At 35.9% G+C, this 17,592-nt stretch overlaps 1 protein-coding gene across 2 annotated transcripts in view; it reads right to left on the bottom strand.

The window, feature by feature from the left end:
- DPYD (dihydropyrimidine dehydrogenase) overlaps positions 1–17,592 on the bottom strand; it is a 717,845-nt gene that overhangs the window by 389,629 nt on the left and 310,624 nt on the right. For both annotated transcript variants that reach the window (XM_011380852.2, XM_023523771.1), the window contains one exon: positions 1,933–2,117. In XM_011380852.2, coding sequence (XP_011379154.1) covers positions 1,933–2,117 — 185 coding nt within the window. The remainder of the gene's footprint in view (positions 1–1,932; positions 2,118–17,592) is intronic.

The raw sequence follows: 17,592 nt of genomic DNA, 5'->3' as shown, positions 1-17,592 counted from the left end.
TGTTTTCTGAAGAAGTATTTCTTAATCTGAGACTGTGTTGCTTCCTACTTTGCTCATGAACTTTCCTGTTAATATATGTGAGTCAATGTTATAATTTCATGTGTTTTGAGTGTTTTTATGCTATTACTCAGTAAAATAAGAAGCAGTCAGCCTTATATTGATTTCCAAATTAATTTTGAAAATTTTATTAGTCTGAGTAATCTAGAAGTCTGATTTAGGGGGACTTGAATCTGGGAATCAAAAAATGTTAAATACTGGAAGTGGAACAGGTTGGGAGAGCATGATTGGTTTAAAAGCAGGGAATCCGAGGTGTAGGTATGATATATGCCCAAGTGGAGATGTCCAGTTAATTTGAAATGCTAGCCATGTAAGTGAAGATGTTCAGCAGACAGCTAGATCATGGAAAAGAATACCCTCTGGAGAGATAGATTAAGGAGTTATGCAGGAGGAGGTACAATCGGGAGCCTTGAGAGTGCTATAAAAATAAGCATAGAATGAGAAAATAAAAATCAGGATGATAAGTTTTGGGACAGAACAAGCAAAAGGAGCCAAAGCAGGAGTGCATTTCGGGCAGTTGTCTTGACCTGCTCCTTCTGTGTCTTTTTCGGGCCAAGGAGACTCTTCGGAGTGCAGGTGCTGCAGATCTTGTAGCCAGAGCCACTATTGATGCGTCTCCTTTGGCTTCCCAGGTTTCTGCCTATTAAGATTCCATTCCTTCTTCCCTCATCCTCCTAGCCTAGTCTCTTTTTAATTTATGACTGATTTAGACAGCTTTCTTAATTTTAGATTTGTCATCTCCCCCAAAGACTGTTTCCTAAATGACACCGCTGTGTCCATGCGAAACCTGTAGGCTGGTTACATGCATTCTTAGAGCCCTACATATCTGGGACACCACACACTGGCCCAGATCCCAACGTCTCAAGCCTCACTACTCAGAGATGCCAATGAGAGTAGGTAGATGAACTGAACATAAAAAAAATATGATAAAATCAGTACCAAGCCCAGACCCTATCCAGTGTGTAAGTAGTCTTGCACAAATTATAGAAACGGTAGGAGGATGACCAGAATAGACTAAGTGATAATGACAAAGGGAAGAAAAATAGTCAAGGAAGCATTAAAGACAAAGTGAATTTTCTTAGCATGTGAAAACAAACAAAAGTAACCAAAAGAAGAGAGACAGGAAGCCTATTGAAAGAAAGAATAAGAATTTTATTAACGAAAGCAAACTTTTCCAGAAATACCTTATGTAAATAAGGTCACTGTAGCTATGTTAAATTATAGAGTGAGAGTCGAAGAAGTATTTTGTCAAAAAGTAAGACAACTAAGCTCTAGTGTTAGTAGTTACGGCTTTTTTCCCCAAGACCACATAGTTATTGTACCAGAGTATGTTTAAATTTATATTTTATCGTTTTTATATTCTACATTTGTATCATAAAACTAGATAATGAAAAAATAATTACAATTGAAATTTATAAAATATTTGTTTTCTCTTCAATTAGGTACATACAATTTGGTGGGTAGTGGATAAGAACACATTTTGTCCAAATGGATAAACATAGTTTTCTGGACTGTGTAAGATTATTAGGAATATAGATGATTTTCTATTTCCTATTAAATTACGTACCATTTAGATTTGATAAATGTATTATCTGTGTCTTTAAACCATTGATAAATATTCTGAACACAGCAGAACTGCTAACTTCACGGCATTCCACTGGTAGAAATGCACAAGGAGTTTTCAATCAACTAAACACTTCTGCTACCCCATCCATACTTAAAACATTTTATCCAAGTAAATATGCATGTGACCTATTTAATATATAGTTATTAAATATCTTATAGAAATGTTCATATAAATGAGTAGCAAAAGTAAATAAAGAAGTACTTATCCGTTGGAAAAAAAATTAACTAAAATTGATTGCAAATGCCTACCTGTATATATTTGTGAATGAACCAAGAAGCTTGCTTTCCATCATTTACCGATTCCACTGTTGTGTTAGCCAAACCAACAATATCACCACCTGCAAACACCCATGGTTCACTGGTTTGCATAGTTTCTGGATTTACTTCCGGGAGACCCCATCTGTTAAATTTTATAGGACTCAAGGCTTCTTTTACTGGGAAAAAAAAAAAAAAAAGAGTGAAAAACAACAGGCAATGATTAATCCGTGCATCAGATAACAATAATTTGAAAATTAAGAAAACTTATGATTTCATTATTGTTCTAGGGATTCAATTTGTTTTAATGAACCATAAAAATATAAAGTGAGTGAAATATCTGTGTTAACAACACATTCTAAGTATTGACTTAACCAACTCAAAATATACTTCAAATGTATTAAAGACCATATATTTGGGCAATGTTTCAGATCTGGTATTTATGTGTAGGAAGTATGAATCCAAGAAGAAGAAAAGCACATCCCTTTAAATATTTTAATGAATATAAAATATGTATTTTTTAAAATTTATTTGTTCATAACCATTATTTTCACAACTTTGTTATTACTCACATGATCTCAAACTTGTTCCTGTGTGTCACAGATTAAGTTATGTTGTGAATTTGGGTCAATGGCCAATCTCTTCCTTTCACAACAGGAAGTTTTATAAACAAAACATTTAAACTAAATTATTTTCACTTAATGTTAGCAATAAGGGATCCAGGAAAAGTTACATTTAGTCATCAATTTCTATTTTTGTTTTTGTTTTTTTTGTGTAAAAGTCAACAAATACAAACAATACCATTAATTCTGTAAAACAGTTTTAAATATGCTTAAATAGATGCTAAGTATGCTCTGTTCCAATGAATTTAAGCATGTCATGCAACGAGGAAGAGGTTGAGTTCCTTTAAGAAAAATGTCTAAAAGAAATTTTGACTGGACACTTGATCCTGATATTTAGAATAGATAAAAGAATACAAATTAGAGACAGGATTGACAAAAAAAAAAAAAAAGAAAAAAGGTAGACAGCACCATGTGTGATGGAGTAAATTGAGCTAGTGTTTAGGATAACATATTTTTTCCAGGTATTCATCTCATGAATTTTAAGTTTAGTATCTCAGGACAAACTAGGGAACTATTCTTTACTCCAATTCAAAAGAGAATATAACAACTTCCAATAAAGGAAAAAAGATGGCAGATCCTGGAAGTTAGCTGTTGAATAGATTAATGAGTCAAATATAAGATAAAATAAACAAATGTAAAAAATGTTATTCTGACCCCTAAAACCAGTTTCTTCTGAGAAATAGCAGAAATAAAAATAAACCTTGGTACATTTCTGTAGCTTTCTACTCAAAGAATATTAGAATTTTAGAAAACTATTAAAGGTCTATCATTGATTGTGTTTTCCCCCTAGAAGGCAGGTTCTATGAGAACAGCAAGGTGTCCACGTTACTCACACTGTACCATAGAGCCTAGTAGTAGCTGAATTTAGGAGACTCTCAATTCGATGGATAAACAATGAATGAATGAATGAATGAATGAATGAATGAATGAGTAGATGGGTCAATGCTATTGTGCTGAGCTATTTATTTAAAAATCTGCTACTGCTTTATCCCTGATGCAGTTTCATCTTTCGTCGAGGTAAAATTAAATATTCATGTAATTATTTTCGATGCAGAATGGCATGTTGAGATTTTTCTAATGTCTTTAAAGGTCACATGAAAAAAGACCTTTATTGTTTGTTCCCCATTGCACAACAGATCATCACTACCATCTGTTGACAGTTATTTGAGTTGCAAGAAAGTCGATAGTGAGTATGGCTCATCAATTCAACTTATTATGATAATGGTAACTATAACACATCACCACCACTGAATGATTTATGTAATGGGTATTTATACATGCAAGGGGTAAAAAATAATTTTCTTATATAAGAAAGGACCTTATTTATCTGAGACTTTGATACAACTTTGTCCTATACAGTGATCTGAAATAAATAGGATTTTTAAATGAGCAGGAACTCAAAATTATTTCACTAGGAGATCAAAGTCCTTTTATAGATTTTTCACAAGAATATTTTTGAAGGCTAGCACAGATTTTTCCCTAAGTTTGAGCAAGGTAGGGATTATGCCTTAGTTATCTTTGATTTCCCTCAGCAGCTATTACAGTCAAAATATGCTGTGAAACTTAAGCTTCGGGGTCCCTTACTTGCATGGGCGTCTGTCAAGGCCCTGTGCCTACATCTGAATATGTAAATTTTCTTCTTTATAGTGGACTCCTCAAATTATATAAGCTTCAGGTCTCACAAAGCTTGAATCTACCCTTGATTACAGTGCATTATACCCAGTAGGTGCTGCATAAATGCTTGCTGAATTAAATCGAAGTTCTTGAGTAATGTGCTTTATAATTTTTATGCTTTAAAAATGTACATAGTATGATTCACTTTAATATTAGAGCTCCCTCACTAACTCAGTGAGGAGGTAGTCAATAGACGTTACTTTAAGTTTAATAAATAACTTGAATTTATTAAAATATTTAGTATCAACACCATAAGCCACTTGAGGAGCATTTATTTGTGCATTCACAAGCGCTATTTTATTCATGGATCTTTCCATTGTACAAACATTGTGTTATTTTATGTCCCTATGCATTCACACATACTCATGTTTGCTTTTAAAAATATGTTCTTTTTTTCTCAGTATTTGATTCACTTACACCTTGAATTCTTTGATCTGAATATCAACTGCTTTGACTATTATATCATTGGTAATAATCTAGATAAGCTCACAATTAATCAAAAAACTCTGACACTGTGTTCCAAAATAGAAAAGGATTTTCTTTCATATTGAAAATTATCTCAGCCACCTTTTGAAAATTATCTATTGAATTCTCCCCCTACTCTTTATGGAGGACTTCAAGATTAACATTGTCTTTTATTTAAAAAGTAAATAGAAAAGACAATGAGAGGTCAAGCATCTGGTGATAGGGTATTTACATATGTTAATCAAAATAGAGATCATTTGTTTCCATTTTAATATCTAATACTTTGACTTGTCAATATCTACAAAGGATCCTTGATAAAAGCAGGACTTGAACATTTTACATGATTATAAGCAATGCTACATTAGGTCAGAAATGTTTTCTATCAGTGGCACTAAGCAGCCAACGCAAAGATTACTGTTCATTACAACTTGACATCAAATGTTTAGGATTTTATTTATATATATATATATACACACACACATATATATATATGTGTGTGTGTATATATATATATATTAGAGAGAGAAAGAATATGAATTCATAAATTTATTGAAACTTTGTTGAATCTGATATTAGTCCAAATAACATCTTTCATGATTTCAATGACTTCTGAAATATAATAGTTATTTCTATTATTTAACCATATTTTAAGCACCAAAGCATTTAACTTAGAACTCAAATCAAGGATTCAGCAAAAAAAATCCACATGCATTTTATTCATAATTTGTCACAAAGGAATTTATTTAGCTGCTTCCTGTGAGGAACATCGTCATCCTCATCACAGCAACTGCCCTTCTATGAGCTCCTCACGGCTCTCTTACCTCCGCTGACACATTTCGCTTGCAATATAACGAAAACAAATTTTAGAAGCACATCTTCTGTTCATTTTTTTTCTCTAGCTTGGAAGGAGTGAAAGCATAAGTGGATGAAAAATGTATATTTACATTTGCAAACCAAATAACCACTTGCCATTTCCTATGAAGTGTTAAATGAATATTAACAGAAAGATTGTATTCTTTCTTTCTTGTTTATAACATACGAGGGGTTGGGGGAAGAGGAATTTTCTGTTATAATCAGGCGCAGTTTTCCCACAGATTTTCATGAGATGGCATCTTGATGGAGACAGCAGCATATGTCCCAGTAGCTTCATAGTTGAACAGGAAAAAAAAAATTGAAAAAGAACCCCAAAACATGCTTATTCACAGTCTATATTATTCTGCAAATGGGAGAGAAATGTGCTGAATGATATGGTGCCTGGAATTTTACGCTGTCTTTAAAAAGAACGAAAACATCCTCAATTCATACCAAACATTTGAGATTTATGTTAATTTTCTGCTTTAATTACTACTATGTTTGAAAGAGCTTATTTAAAAAACAAAGACACTCTGAGGTAGCTTTAAAACAAGAAAGGGTTTTGAAATAGAAACTTTTAGTCAATTTAATGTGATGCATGAAATGATGTTTTTTATATAGACTTAATTGTATTGTGACACAAGTTCTTCAATAAGCCGCAGCTTAAAATTGCAGAAACCATCCCTCAGGGACACGTCACGAGGAGATGCAGATTGCCAAGGTCAATTAAACTGATGTAGCTGTGCTGTCACATGTGTAGAAGAGAAACCCACAAGGACATGACAAGTATATTTCTCAGTATTTATAAAAGAATGTCAAGTATGTTATATTTTAGTATATAAATATAATTCTTCATAAACAATACAACAGTAATCATAATGAAGAAGGATTATTAGTATTCTATGAAGAGTTTGAGATGTTACAAAGTGATGGGGGAGGAATAAAAATTTCAAAATTTATAATAAAATGATATCTTGAAAACATAGATGAATTCCTCTACTTGCTTGTTGTTTAATTTTACATAACCTGTCGGCCATTAGGACCAAAGCACAATGAAATAAAAGGGCGAGCTGAGGCAATGTTAGTAGATAAGAGCTGAAAGCAAAATCTCAGCAAGAGCAAATAAATTCTAATTACAGGGCCAGGATATTAGAGATCCTTTAGAATAATCTAGGGTAAGGTAGGGACAGAACCAGAGAATGCCTTCAACTAAGAATAATCAAGTCCAGATGGCATGTTTTATTGTAAATTAAACTTATTGGGGTGACACTGGTTAATAAAATTATATAGGTTTCAAGTGTACAATTCAATAATACATCATCCGTATATTGCAGTGTGTGTTCACCACCCAAAGTCAAGACTCCTTCTGTCACCGTATGTTTGATGCCCTTTACCCTTACCTACCTCCCTTCTTCCCCCTTTCCCTCTGGTAAACACTAAACTGTTGTCTGTGTCTAGGAGTTTTTGTTTGTTTATCTTGTTTGTTTATTGCTTTCAGTTTCATATCCTACATATAACTGAAATCATATAGCTCTCAGATGGCATGGGTTTTGTCTTTACATTTCTCTCTGCCTCTAAGTATTTGAAACAATATGTTATCCATTCACAAACACGGTGTCACCCACGACAACAAAGATTCATCATCTTCCTGTAAAACTCTCAACAGTTAACCTTGATTCTGCACCTTCCTGCTGCTCCAGGACCTCAAATATTATCTCTGACTCTCCAGAGAATATTGTATTTTTCTTACTCTCCTCTTCTCATCTTCTATTTTGAAAAACTGGTTTTGACATGATTCTCCTTCCTCCCTGCCATTCTTATATCTTCCTTTACCTAATTTCTTAGAATAATTTGTGCATATGACTGCTTTCACCACCCAATTATTCCTTCTGGTCTGTCCCTCTAGTGAAAATATGTTCTCCGTTGTCACCAAATTCTGTGACCTCGGGCCTCCTCTTTTTTGCCTTTTTGTAGCGTCCAAGAGTCGAATCTCATTAATTTTTATCTCCTTTGAATGCTACTCCATCTAGGCTCTCCTCACCTTTAAATTGTCTTTCTTGGGCTCCAACTCCTCCTTATCTCTTTATCTCCCTCTTCCCAGCTCTAAAATAGTCAGTCTACCACACTTTCTGTGTCAGAGTTATAGTCATCTTGTGCCTGTAACTTCACCTCTGTGAACATGACCTCAAACATTACCTCGAGCTCCTCTGTCTGGCACTTCCAGCTGCCTGGTAGCGATTCCAATCTGGGTGCTCTACTGTCCCTTCCAAGTCATCATACCCAAAACCCAGTTTACGAGCTTCCTCTGGGCCTTTTTCCATTTCATAATTGATGATTAGGAAGCTTGCTCTTTTATGTCTCCTGCTCGTGTGACCACCATTCACACCTTTTCTACTCTCTGAAAAATGTCCAGGAACCTGGTTCTTTTTTCTTGCTCCAGCTGGCAGGAGAAGACCTTGCCTCGTACTCATAAAGAACACAGACAATATCACATGGAAAATCGTATCTTCTCAACTGCCCAGACTACAAACCTATTAGAACTGTACCCACTCTCTCTCCCTTCCTTCTTATAACAACTAAAGGAATCACCCACCTATCCAAGGCCATCCCTTCACATAAGTCAGTCCTAGGATCCTTTCCTCTTACCTTATAGGAATTTTGCTCCCTAGGTTATATGCTCTCTCTTCTCTATGATTAGCAGCTCCCTCTGAATTACATGCTTACCGTAAGCATGTACATACTTGTACAATATCTCCAATTTTTAAACCATTCCAGACCTGCATTTGTCTCCTAAAGCTCCACTAAGACTCTTTTCAGTAAGATGATGATTAGTTCCAGGTTGCCACACCCAGTGACTTCTCACCTCGTTACAGGTCCAGAACTAGATTGAGTTGAGTGAGGCACCCAAACACAAAATTTTAAAAAGTTCCTTAGGCTCAAGATCGTGCAGGTGCTGGTAGATACCTCACCTGTTTCACACTAATTATGGCACTGTTTGCCTTGGTTTCTTCTCAGCAGCATTCGACAGATGATCACTTCTTCCTCATAAAAGTCCCTTATCTTGGCTTCAAGGACATGACAATTTCTGCTTTTCTGCTTGCTTCCATGATCACTCTTTAATCTTCACTGCTATTTTTTCCTATTCTCCTTTATCAAATGACCTAGAAGTAGATCTTTAAAATCTTAGCATAATCTCTGAATCTTTTCTCTGATTTTCTCAACATCTAGTCTGACCACGTTCTGACAATTCATCTAAAGGAAACTCTCATAGTTAATTCTTACAACTCATTTATATTATCTTCCCCTAATAAAGAATGTTAATAAAGCAATCAGCACTTACTGATCACTGGCAGGAGGCATGCATGATACTGGCTATTTCCATGTAATATTTCATTTAGACCACAGAAGACTCTTCTAGGTAGATAGTACCATCCTAAATATAGCCAATAGGTGGCAGAGCCAGTATTTGAATTTAGTTCTTTCTGACACCAAAGTTCTCCCTGCTCTTTGGGGGCAGGAGAAAGCAAGGAATGGGCAAGCAACAGTCTTTTAAAACTTCATTACTGGGGACCATGGTAGTAACTAAAAGGAAGCAGATGGGGGTTGGAGGGACTGCAAACAAATCTAGTCTTAACCAGCCTTACAGATACAGCCTTTAGGTCACAACTTCCAATGGAACCACTTCTGTTCCCTTTCTGTTTAATTAACCACAACCACTTTCTGTGAAACTGTCACCCTGTGATTTTATTTCAATTACTATTTGTTTTGCCTCTTCCAGTCCTCAAGTTTAGGGACATCTGAGTCAACTCCTTTCCTGGCATCTAGCACAATAATTGGCACGTAAGAGGAATTCGATAAATGTTTTTCGGTTGAAAAATGTCATATGAAAAATGTAATAATTGTTTCATTATTTAGCATTCATATTATCCTATCTTCATGTATTATTTTTCTTGTAAGTCTTATTTCCACAATTAGAGAGCTCATTGTGGAGAGGAAGTCTAAATGTTTTCATTAAAAAACAAATAAACAAACAAACAAATAAAAAAAACTCCAAAAAAGCCTCTACAGTGGCAAACGCAGTGAGTAGGGAAAAATAGGCACTTGGTCAATTTCTTTTGATTGATTTAACTATTTGATTTGCCTACTTCTATGGTTAAATAATGTTCAGTTTGGATATGGTTGTAGAATCCTGGCAGTGTAAAAGTACAGATTTAATTTTCTTCCCTTCCATGCTCAGGACAAGCTTAGGCTCCCTGAGTTAAATACAAAAGATGGACATCGATAATAGCCTGCAGCAACTCCTTTTGTTTTCCTTGTATTCCTTGGGGAGTCTCATTCTCATTTCCTAAACTGATCAACTAATCAATTCAGAATTAAAATTGTCTAAGCACTTCACCTTGATTTGCTTATTTCTCTGCAATAATTCCATCTATTTAAAACTCTAAACTCCTTGAAGATTTGATTCGATTTTATCTGGAAGAGATCTCCTCAAGGAGGTCAGTGTCCTTGAAGGAAATATATGGGGATTGTTTTCATATTCTCTGTTGGATTCCCAAATGCTGTGCTTTGATTTGCTTATTTATATTCAATGATACCATCTACTTAAGACTACAAACTCTTTGAAGGAATAGATTATCCTTTAATCTGATTTGGACCATAATCATCATAATTCTATGCACATTTGGGTGCTTAATACTTCTTGATAATTAGGAGGCAGTGAAAAAAGTAGAAATGCTACTGAAATGTTTTATATCTACTTCTCAGTGAAAGAGCTTTCTAAAATGCTGAATGATACCACGAAGTGATATAAATGATTACAGAAAGGGGTTAAAAAAAATGTTTAATATAAGATCCCCATTGGCTGCATCTAAAGCCTAAATAAAAACAAACAGAAAGTCAGTAGTAAATTATACTACTTACAAAAACAATATTATTAAAATATAAGTGAATACTGAAAAATATTTTAATTAACAAAATAAATCAAATGGAAAAGATTCCCTAAATAGAGCTTTAAAAGTAAGTCTGTGTGTGTTTGACTGCCATGACTAATTATGTATCCATGTAATGTGTGTTCAATTTGGGCTTATTTAAATAGCAGAAATGCTCATTAGCTGCAGTATATCTGTGAAGCTTCAGTAAACAGTTTAATGGTTTTTATGTTTAACCAATTTCATAAGTTCCTGTAATTTTAGCTTTAGCAGCTCATTAATGTTATTTTTTGATATCCATCTTATGACTTTTTTTTCCTTGTCAATCGGCTGTAGGCATATTTCAATGCAAACTTAAAACATACGGTAGAAATCCTTTTAAATAATTTTAGTACATAAATGATGCACAATCCAAAAATACAGCTTCTTTATATAAAACACTAGGTGCATTACCATGCAGTCACGGAATACCTTACCTTTGGTATTGGCAAAGGCTGTATTCAGTGGGGTTCATAGTGATAATAATGATAAACATTTATTGAATGCCTCCACAAATGTGTGGCTGGTTCTGGACTAGGCAACATATGTCTTGTCTCATTGGATCCTCACAGAGTAGGTATCATTTCAATCTCGTAGTTGAAGAAACTGAAGTAAGTTACCCAGGTCACTCTCTCAGGGTTTGAACCTAACGACAAATCAGCAACAGATGTACCAAAGAGAGAAGCCTTCAGGTCTCCAGGGGCCTTTGGAGATATACACCCAGACCTCAGGAGAGGGCCCTGAACCCTGGGATTAAACACAGTCATAAGGCTGGATAAAGTTCTTGACGAAAGAACAGAAATCCAGGTAAAAACTGTCTACCTTTATTTTTTAAAGTGGCCGCAAGCACAACCTGAACTAAAGCCAGCAGAGGAATCATCAGAGTTTCATGAAAATCAATGTATTTCTGAGTCACACAAGCCAGGAAGGGATCAAGGAGTGTCAAATACAAGAGAAATGTAAGGTAAGCAACTAGATTTGGTAATCTGAGGATCAGTGAGCAGTGAAAAGATGACATTTGCAGGTAAACAGTGAGGGCGAAGGGCAGAATAAAAGGGGTTAAGGAGAGAGGATCTGGCAAAGATGGCAAGGCAGTGCATGCAGGAGTTTAATTGTATAGAAAAATTTAAGGCACTAGCTGGTATTCATTCATTCAATTAGCAATTTGTTATTGTCTACCATGCTGTAGGCACTGTAGTAAACCCTACAGAAGAGACGTGTCCTTGTGGGGTGTACATGTCATTTGGCAGAAGATAAAACATAAAAAGTAAACAAGTGAACTACATGATAGTGAAAATGGCTATGAAGTCGGTTACATGAAAGAGAGTGTTATAAGGGAGTGAGAAGCGGGAGAGGTACTTTAGATCGTAGGGGGGAGGGAGAATCATAGAGGGCTCTGTGATGAAATGACATCTGAGCTAAAACATAAAGGATTAGAGTGAGCCAGCATGGGAAGACCTTGAGGCAGATCATTCCTGGCAGAGGAAAGCTCTGCAGAGGCGTTAGGATGAGGTGAGGTCGATGCACTTGAAGAGTAGAAGGGGGGATTTATGTGGGTGGAACAAAGCAAACAAGAGGAGAGGAGGCCTGCGAGACAGGCAGAGGCCTGATAGAGGAGGGCTTTGAGAACTGGGAGAAATTTTATTCTAAGTAAAGCAGGAAACCACTGAAAGGTTTGCAACACGGGGATAAAATGATATAATGTCTGTTTATAAGGTTGATTCTGGTAGGATTATATGGCAGCAAGAGTAAAAATAGGGTGACCAGTGAGGATCTGAGTCTATTCTTCCCAATGTAAGTGAATGTGTCCAGCATCTGACGGTTCCCTCAACGGGAGGACTTGCTGGCCTTTGGATGACACTTTACAGAAATACCGCTTTCATATGCTTTTGTCTTTACTGTGAATTTTCTATAGGGACATTTAGAATAAAGCAATCATTTCATTCAATTCATCCCGACATTATCATCCCAATATTTATCCATTTCTTCATTCATTCTGAGGGGGTTTGGGAAAGGCCGACCCAGAATGTGCCACTTTGGCACTTGGACTATTTTGAGCTGAAGACAATCAAGGCCCCAGAGATTCAGGAACAGCTTTTTAAACTCCCCCTTAACTGCCTCATAGAATTTAAATAGAGGGCCTGGTCCGGGAACAGAATTATCACTAGAGATTACTATAAGTAAGGGCTAGGTGTGGTGGGCTGGGGTTGAGCAGCAGCGCCTCTCTGTGTCCATTCTGTCTGCATGGTGTGGCAAACATTTGTTTACCAAACATTTGCTCTTCTCATCTTCCTGTAAATTGTCTTCCTCCCCTTTGAAGTACCAGAACCTACTCCCTGCTACTAAGTTCAAGATGGCATATAAACCTCGATTGCCTGATTGCCTATGGGTCTCATATTCTTATTTGGCTCCCATATATACACAATTTGTTTTTCTCCTGTTAACCTGTATTATATCAATTTGATTGTTATACCAGCCACAGAAGCTACAAGGGTAGAAGGAAAATTTTTCTGTCCCAACAATTCATTCATTCATTCATTCATTCATTCATTCAGTGAATACTTAGATCTGTGGTGGATACTTTGGATTAAAATAAACTATGCTGCAGTCTTATTGGCAATATAATTCTGAATATATAAGCTATACAAAGTGAAATAGGAAAAGAGCAGACACCAAAAAGGACACACGTATTTAATTACATGTTCCATCTGCGTGTGAATGGAACATATTTAATCGAAATGCCCCTTTGAATTTCCAGTACTAATTGACTTTGTAATAAAATTCAGATACCTTAGCCTAACTCTAAAGATATTTCATGAGTTGGCAATAATATGTTTTTCCACCTTTACTCTATTTCTCGTGGGGCACCCTATGATTTAGTCGAAGGAGCAACACCATGTATGTATTTGGTTTGTTCACTGTAATGGAATGTGCTTTCCCCTGTCTCTGTTCTCTTAATTCCTACCAGTCCTTGTCTCTATGACAAACACCACTGCTTCCATAAAATCTTCTTTGATTCTTACAGCTGGAAGTCATCTCTCCACCCTGTGTGTAACACTAGCAGTTTATTTATTTCTCCTTGAGTCACTTTTTTACCTAATAACATTTTTATTTATGTGTATTTCCCCCCTCTGTTAGACTGCAAACTCCTATACACATGGAAAGTGTATTCATTCTTATGTACCCAGATCCTAACACAGAATCTTGCATACTTAATAAATACAAAATGAAAGAATGGGAAATAAGGTCCCACTAGTGTAGAGTAGGTAGGAGGGCAGATTAGAAGAGTGTCAAAATTAAATCGAGGCGATTGGTTTCAATCCCACCATGGGGAGAATAATTTCAGATCTTAAAGTATGAGAGTAATGTAATGATCCTGGTGATGCAGAAGTTCACTTGGCAGCACTGTACAAATATAGGGGAAAACACTGGGCCATATTAGACCCAGTGAATTGTCAATACAGTTTCCAGAGGGTTTGGAACATCATTGGATATTTGCCAAACACGTAATGCATGGTATGCTTGACACTCTCATGCACTTGTATGAGAAAAAAATTGATTATGTAAGTAAAAGTCCTTTGAAAACACTATTCAAAACTTCATAATTTAAAAATACTATAAGTATAGCTAGCATGTAAAAAAGGTTGGCACCGGCTAACGTTAGTCCATATAAAGCTTGGGTGGGGTTCCTGACTTTAGAGGAGGGACACCTAATAAATTACACATACATATTACATTTGAAGTGGGTAGTTTCTATGTTTGGAGGATAGATATTAAATACGATTCAATGTAATTTTTCAACTTACAAAATTATGGCTTACATTTACGCAGGTCACTGTCTAATATTACCAAAGACTATCTTAAACAGGCATATTGTTATTTTTATTTTGTGCTTTGAGCCAAGAATACAAAGCAAAGTAATTAATAATAATAATCTCCAATACAGAATATATATTACTAATACACATTAGTATAAAACCTAGATCATTACTTCATAATTTACCTAGATTCTGCATCTTGATTTTGTATCTAACAGAAGCTTAGTGTAGTTCAACATTTCACAAAAATGTTAGGTTTCAGAATAAGCTATTAGTATACCATAAGCTAACTAGTATTCAAAAGAGAAATATAATGAGCCATGGTCAATAAAACTCAGGACATCTATGCCACTCACTATATATTGAATAACAATTGGCTATTTTTATGATTTCTGTTCTCTGAAACAATTATGCTATTTTTTTTCCATTTTCTGCCTTCTTTCCTAGGCAAAACTTAATACATGCCTCTGCTCTACTTCTGGTATGTAATCTTTGATTTGATAGAAAACTACTGATTTATCCACTGTCTCCCTGTAAGAATGCATACGATATCAACCTCTAGTGAAACCTGAAAAATAAAGATAAGGAAAGGCTCTGAAAAGAGCTATTCACTGGGGGAAACAAACCTATTCCTATGCAGTATTAGAGGGAAGTAAAATAATTACAGAAATATCATGTCGTGCTTCAAACGGATGTCTAAGGCAGTTGTAAGTGATGTGATGTTGATTGCAAATCACTTTCAACACTTATCAGTTTGCCCTCCCTCCTTGTCACCTCCACCCTTTTAAAATAATTTCAAAGAACGACTGGGCAAAGATTCCATTATTTCAGTTGGTTATTCTGCAGAAATGCCAGTAATTGTATTAGATTCCATTCCTTCATCCTCACTCTGCACAGTATGGAAAGACAATAAACCTTTCAGCTCGGAAAAGAAACTGATAATTAGGACAACTTTTAAGAAAATATATACAAGTTTACTATTGGGCTCCTGAGAATGGTTCTAGCCCAGACTCCAGTTAAAAGCAAGGCAATGTATAAAAAAGACTAAAAAGGGCTCATGCTCAATACAAGTGAACCTATAAAAAGGATATATTAAAAGTGTTGTTACTCAGGCATTTTTAAATGAATTAACAGCATAAAGAATTGCATGTATTAGCAAATGGTGGGGATGTAGAGAACCATAGAGTAGAAACTGTTCTGAATGCCATGTCCTCCTTAAGATAATGACCACTGGAAAAGCGGCAGTAGCAAAAGCTTACTTTTTCCTCTTCATAATGTGGGAGGTGAGATGCTTTGGGATTTCCAGAAGAAATGCCACGTATGCTCATTTATCATGCTTTCAAGAAGCTGTTATCTAAACTCTACGTTGTAAGGGCCTGCTTTCATTAATTCAATGAATAGCCATTTTTCTTGGCACTAGGTTATGACAGTAAAAAGACAGACAAATGCTATATAATGATTCTCGATGTCTGCTTTCAATCATTCTGTTTTCTTAGTTCTAGCCTCATTTCCAATTGTTAAATGGATTAGCAAATTCAAATGCAACACATCACCATCTTCCTCAGAGCTGTTCTACCTGCTGCATTTGTGAGTTCTATCAGCATCTGAACATCTGATCAGACTCCCACACTAGATACTCCGCATTCAACCTCTTATCAAACAGATGACCAAATCCTGACTAATCTACTTTAAAAATATGTCTTGATTTTGAATGTTCTCCTGTAGTTCTACCTTCTCTCCCTTAATCTGGCCCTTAATCAGTTGCCACTTAAACTAATGAAAACAGTCTTTTAACTGGTTTCACTGATATTATTTTGCCTTAATTCTAGGCTATCTTTTCAACACTACTGCGACCATGGAGCAACATGCTCACTCTACACCCCGATTTCTCCCTCCATGTGGGGGGAACAGTCATTGGTATAACACTCAAGCCGTCTCTCTGTATCTTACTTACCTCTCCTTAAGAAGCCGAAATTAGGAATTATAATTAGTGAATTTAGAAGAAGAAATTACGCTTGTGGACATCACCCTTGTGAGGCCTAGAGTTTGGGAGGTGGTCATTCACACATAGGTTCTTCATACTAAAATTCTTACTAGGGCAGCTTCCATCAGGGACTTGGATCACATTGGATCAATTTGGATCATATTGGTTACTGGGTAAGTAACTGTGCCTAATCTAGGCATGCAAACACATTTGCTTTCTGATATGAACCACTTCAAAGGTGATTTCATGGTTTCTAATTCCCAGCTATTTTAAGAATATTACAAAAGGAGCAAAATCTGAGCAGAAACAAGGAAGATTTGAACTACCCAAATTACCTCGTTAACAATGAAGGTCTCTCCCATATTTAAACCTCCCCATTTGTCACCTGGTGCCTATAGGATAAAACTCAAAATCCCCAGCTCTTGAGTCCACATAAATTTGTAGCCAAATTTCCTGCCATCTTCTTTACCCACTGTCCACCCTTCTCTTATCACACATCATCCTCTCCAGCTAAACAGAATTGTCTGGTCACACGAGGCCATTTGTCAGCTTCTACTTTCGAGTATGATATTCCCTCTAACAGAGAAACTCCTACTCAACCTTTAAAACCCAGTCCAAACATGATCTCAAATTTGCACATTATGTTGCAACAATGTATTTACATGCCTGTTTCTCCCATTAGCCTATGAGCCCTGCAGGGCAAAGACTCTCCTACTCGTGTTTGTATGTTATGCCTATAACACAGCCGGACATTGAGAAATGTTCTCTGCATGATGAATAATGAGAAGGTGAATAGTAGAAATCATAAAATAAAAAGTTCAATCTTAGAAATAAAAATAGAAAATTCAGATCTTCATTTATAAAGATGAGAACATGCATGAAATAGGTAGGCTGATGACAACTTTCTAAAGACATGCTTTTTAAAAAAATATAGCTTTTTAAAGTGACTGTAAAATGACTACTTAATCTAACAGTGTCGTGTTGAGCGAGTTGCATAATGTCCCTGCGGCTCCCTCCCTTCCACCCCCATCCCACCTGGAAACTCCCACACAGCACTCAGACTTCAATTTACAACCCACTTCCTCTAGGAAACTTCTCTGAACCCTCAGACTGTATTCTGTGCTTCCCAGCACAATTTATTATAATTGTGAGTCTCCCTGTTAAACTGCATTCCCGGGACAAGGTCTTAATTTGTATTTCACCACTTTATCCCCAGAACCTAGCTCAGTGCCTGGGACAGCAGGCCACCAGAAAGTATTAAAAAAAAATAA

This window comes from Pteropus vampyrus, unplaced genomic scaffold (assembly GCF_000151845.1).
Source record: "Pteropus vampyrus isolate Shadow unplaced genomic scaffold, Pvam_2.0 Scaffold410, whole genome shotgun sequence".
Taxonomy (NCBI): domain Eukaryota; kingdom Metazoa; phylum Chordata; class Mammalia; order Chiroptera; family Pteropodidae; genus Pteropus; species Pteropus vampyrus.
This window is presented reverse-complemented; position numbering and strand designations above follow the sequence as displayed.